The following is a 7,800-nucleotide window of genomic DNA, read 5'->3' as shown; positions in this document are numbered from 1 at the left end:
ACTGTTAGAAATCAATATACCAGGCTCAAAATTCAAAGTAACCATATGTGCAAAAACTAATTTGAAAATGAGGACTTCATTTTAGAACAGCGTGTTTAAAACTAGTAATAGAGTGTTTAAACAAAAAATTGTAAGATAAAAGTTTTTGAATGGCACCACCACACAAGATTTTAATCTAAGGAGACAGCAGAATGTAAAACTGATTTTTTAAAAAAGAATAAAAAAAATATAAGGTCTCTCCTGGTTGAAAAAAACCTTATTCTTATGTAACAACATGTCTCTAAAGTTAACAGCTGGGATGTCATAGCTCATGTGAGGAACTGGAAACTGGGACTGAGATGCCCACTAAATGCAGCAGGCTTAGCAATGAATAGAGAAGATGCACTACCCAGAGGGAATTACTGCCAGAATTCAGTTCCTCCACAGGCCTCATCTTGGTTTCAAAGTAAACTTGACTTTGCATATACTTTAAACTGTTTCTGAGCCCAAACATCTTAAAAACTGCTCAGGCTCACAACTCAATGCCTTTAAAAGCAAATGAAAAAGCTTCTTGCAGCCTCTCTTCGGTACTAATCAATTTGCAATACAAAGAAGCAAAGACTCTTGCAGTGGTTAAACACCGCCCATCACCTGCAACATACTGCAACAAAAAAAAATCATTGTTGAGACTAAGTAGTCATAGAAAACAAAAAAGAAAAAAAATGGTTGGAAGGGGCTTCTGCAGGTTACCTACTTCAGCTGCCTGCTCCAAGAAGAGCTTATTTTTAAGTTATATCTGATTGCTCAAGGTTTTGTATGGGCAAGATGGAGAAATCTCTGCAGCAACCTTGAGCACCTGTTCCAGTGCCAACCCAGCCCAGAGTGAAGAACTCACTACTATCAAATCTCCTTCATTACAACTCGGATCAACTGCCTCTTGTCCTTGCTCTCAGTCCTTGCTCTCTTTTCAAGAAACACTTTACAGCAATCCATACAGATTTATTTTTTTCTGAATGGCAAAATCCTACTGTCAGAAAAGGGATGGAATGAGCCACAAGAAGTCACCCTGTTTCTTCCTCTGCCTTAAGACAGGGTCAACTGTATCAATATCTCATGAATGTTTGGAGGGAAGCTCAACAAGAAAGCTCTACCACTGCTTTGCTAGCCTTACAGTGATTGCTTTCTAATGCCTGATCCAAATTTCTCTTTCAGCAATTTTAGTCTCTACCCTTTATCCTTTAGATTCTTACAAACTATTATTATTTGAATCATAGAGTTGCAGAATCATATTGATTGGAAAAAGCCTCTGGAGTCCACCTATCCCAGCTGCTCCTCCAAGCAGAACCAGCTGCTACATTAGATCAGGCTGCTCAGGGCCCAGCCCACGGGGGTCTTCAAAACCTCCAAACCACTGTTGGAGGTTCTACCAGGGGTCTGGTCAACCTGTTCCAGTGCTTCACCAGGCAGGCTACCTATATCCAAACTAAATGCCAGCTTGCTTCACAAAGGAATCCTTCCTATGCATTGTTTTCATTTGATTTTTAGCCTGCTTTCATTTTTTTTTTTTTATCCTAATTTAAAAAATTAAATTAAAAATTAAAATTAAAAAAATTTTAAAAAAATTTAAAAAATTTTTAAAAAATTTTAAAAATTTTAAAAATTAAAAATTAAAAAAATTTAAAAATTTTAAAAATTTTAAAAATTAAAAATTAAAGCTATCAATGATACTCTAAAGCATTAGGAGAGCCACCCTGTAAAGTTTACAGATCCAAAAACCCAAATGGCAAGGACAGTCTTTTTTTTTTTTTACTAGGAGAATTTGCACAGAGTAATATATTTTAGAATGAGTTATAAGACTTCTGGACACACCAGTTTTTAAGCATGCTATTCCACCAAGCCTCTCAGTTCAAGAAGGACAAGAAACTGCTTGAAAGACTCCAGTGCAGAGCCACAAAGGCGATTATGGGAGTGAAACATCTCCCTTATGAGGAAAGGCTGAGGGAGCTGGGGCTCCTCAGTTTGGAGGAGACTGAGGGGTGCCTTTATTAATATTTATAAATATGTAAAGGGTGCATGTCAGAAGGATGGAGCCAACTTCTTCTCAGTGATGCCCAATGGTAGGACTATGGGTAACAAGTGCAAGCTGAACCACAGGAGGCTCCACCTAAATATAAGAAGGTTTTTCACTGTGAGGGTGACAGAGCACTGAACAGGCTGCCCAGTGAATTTATGGAATCTCCTTCTCTGGAGACATTCAAAACCTGCCTGGACACATTCCTGTGCGACCTTCTTTAGGTGACCCTGTCCTGGCAGGGGGGGTTGGACTCAATGGTCTTTCAATCACCCCTTCCAACCCCTAACATTCTGTGACACACACATTAGTATCAACCAGAATACTCCAGTATCCAGACCAGTCTCTACTGGCCTCTTGTCCCATAAACTTTCTCAGCTACACTTTGAACAGTTTCACTTGCCTTCTGCTGGCAGTTTTGCTCTCAAGCTCTGCTTCCCCTATTACACACGCCAGAAAAACCACACCAGTCTTACCTTCTTTGCTGGTGCCCTGTATCTACACCTCTTGCTAGTCACAAGCTTTACTTCAGTAGCTCCTGGGGACCACGGCACCACAGAAGACAAACAAAGGATGCTTTTACTTTATTGCTCTTTTCTGTCAGGTCAGCCCAGTAATATTGTGACAGGAAAAGTGATCAGTGGTGGAGCAAATACAAGAAAGACCAAATGAGCAGGCTACAGCAGGTTAGAATAGTGTAAGGTAACAAGTTTTAAATACAGAGGAACACCTAGCTTTCTGGTTTTCCTTGTTATGCCAAAGCTTAGTCTGGCATAGAGGTGCTTAGCAGTATGGATGGGCGTGGAAATGAAGGCATCAAAAACATGAATGCACCTAAATTCTCCTTAAGATCTTTATGGATGAGGACTTAGGTCTGCTATAGAGCACATGAATATAGCTCCATGAGCTCCTGCCCAAACCCACTAATTTTAGCATGTAAAAGAAAGTTAACAAAACAATAAATTCATCTGCTGGTGAAAAAAAAAAAAAAGAAAGTCAAGTTACAACTGGAGGGAAAAATGTAAGCACAAATGTTCAAGTTTTGCAAACCCCCAAGATTAAAAGAGCTCCCCTTGCCTCCACTGTAAAACTCACCTTCTACACACAGACTAAGCCTCTGGGCAGTGAACCCAACACGCTGTTCTGTGCTGGGACTGCCCTACTTATCACCAGTTAAAGATTACACAGATGAGTTTGCAGATAATCAGGAATCCGGTGACAATCACTGATCCCCAAAATCCCCTCCTTTAGGTGCTTAAAGTGACATTTTCCCCACGTAAGGGAAGCTTTCCCCTAAGACCCAAAATACCAAGCTGGCTGTTAAAAATTTATACCTGAAGATAATGTCAAGTTTCTATATACATTCTATTTCTATTACTATGATGCTGAGGAACGTGCTACTTTTCACAGCTATACAACAGGAAGGCAATTTAATTTTTTTTTCAAATTTTTATTCGACAACCTGCTTACAGAAAACGATCAGATTTAAACAGAAGCTTACATTAAACAAAATACTAATACTCTGAGAAGCTAAATGCCAAATAGGGTCACTTTCTCCATCCTCAGCCATCTGCACTGCAGCTCATACAGAAAAACAAAAGAATCTGAACATTTTCTTGGCTGCAGTTGACAGTGACACAAGAGGTACAGCCCTTGACAGGCTCCTGTTCAGTATAATTTGGCAAGATGAAAGCAGGCAATTGTTTATAATGTATTTTAAAAAAAAGGGGGGGGGGCTTGACATATTAAATAATAATCAAGTATAATAAATACATTTATCTTAAAAACAGATGAACCCACAATCCTGAAGCATACTTTTCACATGATAAAACCCATGATTTTCTGCTCTGGTAATGCACTTTGTGGAAAATGCTACGTATTGATGACTTGCAGACAATTTAATCTCCAAAGCCTTTCAGGAAAGATCACCATAAAAGTTTTCACTGCAACCTTTTACTCAACGTCTTCACAAAGATTCAGAAGTTTCTGACCACAACCATCAACAAGCATCAAGGTTTCTTTACAGTTCATCACTGCCAGTTTTAGTACAGTTTTTATGAAGGCTTGGATTCCCCGTCTCCAATGTTTGTAATTCACAGAACATCATCAGTTTACAAAATTCACATTTTTAAAGCCAACCAAGGCCAGCTTAAGGAGGAGGATCTTCTCCTCGAATAGCTTTGTACTTCGCCATGTCTTCTGGGAACACTTTTGTCAGTTCTTGAATTAATAGACTTTTAAATTTCTGGAAAGAAGAAATACAAATACATCATTTGCCCAATTTTTCTAGATTTCAGACAGTATTACCTATTGGGCAGTAACGTTTACAAGACAGTTCTACATTACAGTGACCTAAGAGAACAGGAGCCAAAAAACACCATCAAAACCACATGCACAAACACAGAAAGTTAAACGTACAAAATTCACCAAAAATGCTCCAGTGAAATCGACTAGGAAAGCACCAGGCAAACTAAAATGCTTTTAATTTCCCATAAATTAACTAGCATTTTCACCTAAGAAATACCAAGTAGTTGGACCTCTCTGGTAAATTCTGCTGCACTGGTATCTCTCTGACCTTGCTAAGCAAAGCTGATAAGGGACACATCCTCTTGATTTGATAGGGAATCCCCTCCACCTCAAAAAATGGAACTCATGCCTGGCTAAGAATACACAGTTCTTCCAACTTTTACAAGCACAGAGCATATTAAACAAAAGAAAAACTTAGGACACGTGAAGATGTTTACATTCTGCAGCACAAACTGCAATCCTCCACATTAATTTTAAGTTGGCTAAACAATGGTCTTAACAACAAACAGCCAGAAAAGGAAGTTCAGTCAGATTTAAGAAAGGGCTGCATTTTTCAGCAGTAATTACTGCTGTTAAACACACTGAAGTACAAGTTCAGAAAACTAAACACTAGCATACATTTTAAGTAATTTTATAAAAATCAGCTCATTGTAGTTACTGAGTACATTTGAGATTTTAATAACCTTAAGATCCATTCAAGACTGGAAAAATACCCATTCTCTTGTGCTTATTTCTGAATTCACACACATCACATTTACACCTCTCTAACTGTGGGAGGTACTCACTTGAATTCCAAATGAAAACACAAAAAAAGGTCCATAATGCTACATACAACCTGAATCAAAACAAAATCATAGAAACACCTCCATCTCCAAGTGAGGGATGAATTATAAGTTTCCATTCAAGAACGGGCTGCATTAGCATCAATGAAGCTGCAGGGACGCAGGGCAAGTCCTAATACAGATCACTTAATAAGGGAATTTAATAATTGCAAATGTGAACCCCCCCCTACATATTTAGAGAAAAGTAAAAACTTATCAAATACGTTATTACATGAGTACTTTTGTTATTCCTGGTTTACCTTCATTGTGTCAATTTTTCCTTTTACTTGCTCATTTTTAGCCAAAGCTCGCTCCAGACATTCCTTGGTGTAAAGCTGAGGATTGCGGCCTTGATCTATGTATCTGAAAATAGGAAAGATACTTCATCAATGATTATATTCCTCCTAGGTTCTTCTCCAAGGTACAGAATGCTTTGCCTTGCTGTCTTTTTTTACTACCACTATCTAAAATGTGTATTTAAAAAACATGGTTTAACTTGGCTATTTTCAGAAGTCAGCTCAAGGAAGACCAGACTTCCAAACAGCTGTCTTGGTATCCTGTTTTAAATCTTTGTTTCCAGAAAGCCTGGGGCTTTGAGAAAAAAAAGTATTAAAAGCAAACATAAAACTACCTGCTCCTCACAGGCAGCAAGCACAAATGAATGAAGAAAGATGGTCCTTTCCCAAGCAATTGAAAGGGTATTAACCATTAAGTAGCTTGGTTAGTACATGGGGAACAATAAGCACATGGGAATACAGCACCTTGCAATTCAAGGAGAAGGAGGAACTGTACATACCATACTTAAGGGTAAAAATTAACACTTATATCTGCAAACCTACAAGCCTCTTTTTGCTTTGCGATATAAGTGCCCGACAAAGGGAAATTCCACCACTGAATAAAGAAAACAGAACATTTAATATCGTAATAATACTCACAGATAAAGTGAGAGCCCACCTGAAAAAGATCTGTATAGCCAGTGATACACTAGAATAACAAACCAGTGACATTTGGACTTAAAAGAAACACCAGTAAATTAACTTGCCAGTAAAAAAAAAAAATATCATCAAAGCAGTACAGCTCTCTCTCTGCTACTGTTTTGTTTTTTTAACATTTTAATCCTAAATGCCAAAAAAAGGACTAGCAAACCTGAAACAAAACAAATATTTAAGTACTGGACTGTTTGGTTTTTTTCCCCCTCCAACTTTAAATCCTGATTCCAACCTAATGTAAAAGTATATTTCCAAAGCAAAAGCCTCCTTACTAAATCACTAGATTCAGCAAAATCAATATTACTGCCTATATATCTAGAATCAATATAAATGAGAAAAAAAATATAAAAATCTTCTCTTACCCTTCTGCCTCCTCAGAGGCTAAAGGTACTTCTTACTTTCTTCTGCCTGCTGACATTAGCAGAGGCACTCAGAAAATGGAGTTTAAGAAACAAGCAGTCCTCAGGGAAAACACCCCTGCTGCAGAGACACAGTACCCCACATCATACCTACTACAGCACCTTCCCTGCCAAGTACAAAGTTACTTACTCAAAAACCTCCAAGGGCACGCTGATATCGTGAAGCTGCTGCCGGCATTTGTCGATATCCTGCAAGCCCGTCACCATGAAATTCCTGTAACATGAAAACAGGTGGGTTTTAGCCAAAAAGGGCTGTAACTATGCGGCTGCCAGGCCGACGACACAAATCCCAGCGACGGAGACCCCAGCAAACTTCCCCATCACTCCTCCCCCGCTCGGCTACGGATGAAGAGCGACAGAACCGCCGGCGAGGTCCTCTGGTACCTTGAGGTACCAGAATGGGGTCGGGTGAGAGGAATTCGGGAGGCGGCGGGGCGGCCAAGGCCCCGCACGGCCAGGCCCGGTAAGGGTAAGGAGTGGGCGGGAAGGCGAGCTCCTTACAACTTCTGGTTGAGACCAGCCTGGCTGCTGGGCTGAAAATCGCTGACGATAATGCCGAGCTGCCGGATGTTCTCCACGAACTTTTCCAGGTGTTCCTCCAGAGAGTCGAACTTCTCCGCCATCGCCATCACCGCCACCTCCCCACCTCTTCCGGACACCTGCGCATGCGCAGAACACCGCACGCAAGCAGGCTACGGTCACGCCCCCTCTTACACAAGCCACGCCCCTTGCTCGCAAGCCACGCCCCCTTAGCATAAGCCCCGCCCCCTGTCTCCTTCCCCCCCGCCCCCCGGGCACCGGTGGGAAGGGGGAGGGCGCAGCTCAAATCCAACGCTGAAAAAATTTCTTGGCCTTCTGACAAGTCCCTCCCCAGCTTTCCTGTAGCCCCCGTCAGGTATTGGAAGGCTGCTATAAGGGCTTCCCGGAGCCTTCTCCTTTCCAGGCTGAACAACCCCAGCTCTCTCAGCCTGTCCTCACAGGAGAGGAGTTCCAGCCCCCTGATGTATCCCTTCTCTAGACTCTCTCTGAGACCTCCCTATCCTTCTTGTGTTGAGAGTCCTGGAACTGGACACAGATTTTTTAAGTGTCTTTCTTCTTGACTTCTTAAAGAATTAGTCTTTCCTGCCGGTCCGCTCCTATAAAACTGCTATAAGTGACCCTTAACTGCTTTTTTTGTGAATTACCCTTTTCTCTGTCCTCAACAAATATTAATA

General features: G+C 40.6%; 1 protein-coding gene across 1 annotated transcript; it reads right to left on the bottom strand.

Moving 5' to 3' along the window:
- Positions 1-3,479: 3,479 nt before the first annotated feature.
- Positions 3,480-7,254, bottom strand: MED10 (mediator complex subunit 10). Its single transcript, XM_071736719.1, has 4 exons — positions 7,088-7,254; positions 6,717-6,800; positions 5,439-5,541; positions 3,480-4,295 (listed from the first exon to the last, which is right to left on the bottom strand). Exons 1-4 carry the CDS (start codon positions 7,213-7,215, stop codon positions 4,200-4,202), a joined length of 411 nt encoding a protein of 136 aa, XP_071592820.1. The 5' UTR covers positions 7,216-7,254; the 3' UTR covers positions 3,480-4,199.
- Between the last annotated feature and the right edge of the window lie 546 nt (positions 7,255-7,800).

This window comes from Heliangelus exortis, chromosome 2, assembly GCF_036169615.1.
Source record: "Heliangelus exortis chromosome 2, bHelExo1.hap1, whole genome shotgun sequence".
Taxonomy (NCBI): Eukaryota; Metazoa; Chordata; class Aves; order Apodiformes; family Trochilidae; genus Heliangelus; species Heliangelus exortis.
The sequence above is the reverse complement of the archived record's forward strand: the minus strand, read 5'-3'. Positions and strand labels throughout refer to the sequence as shown.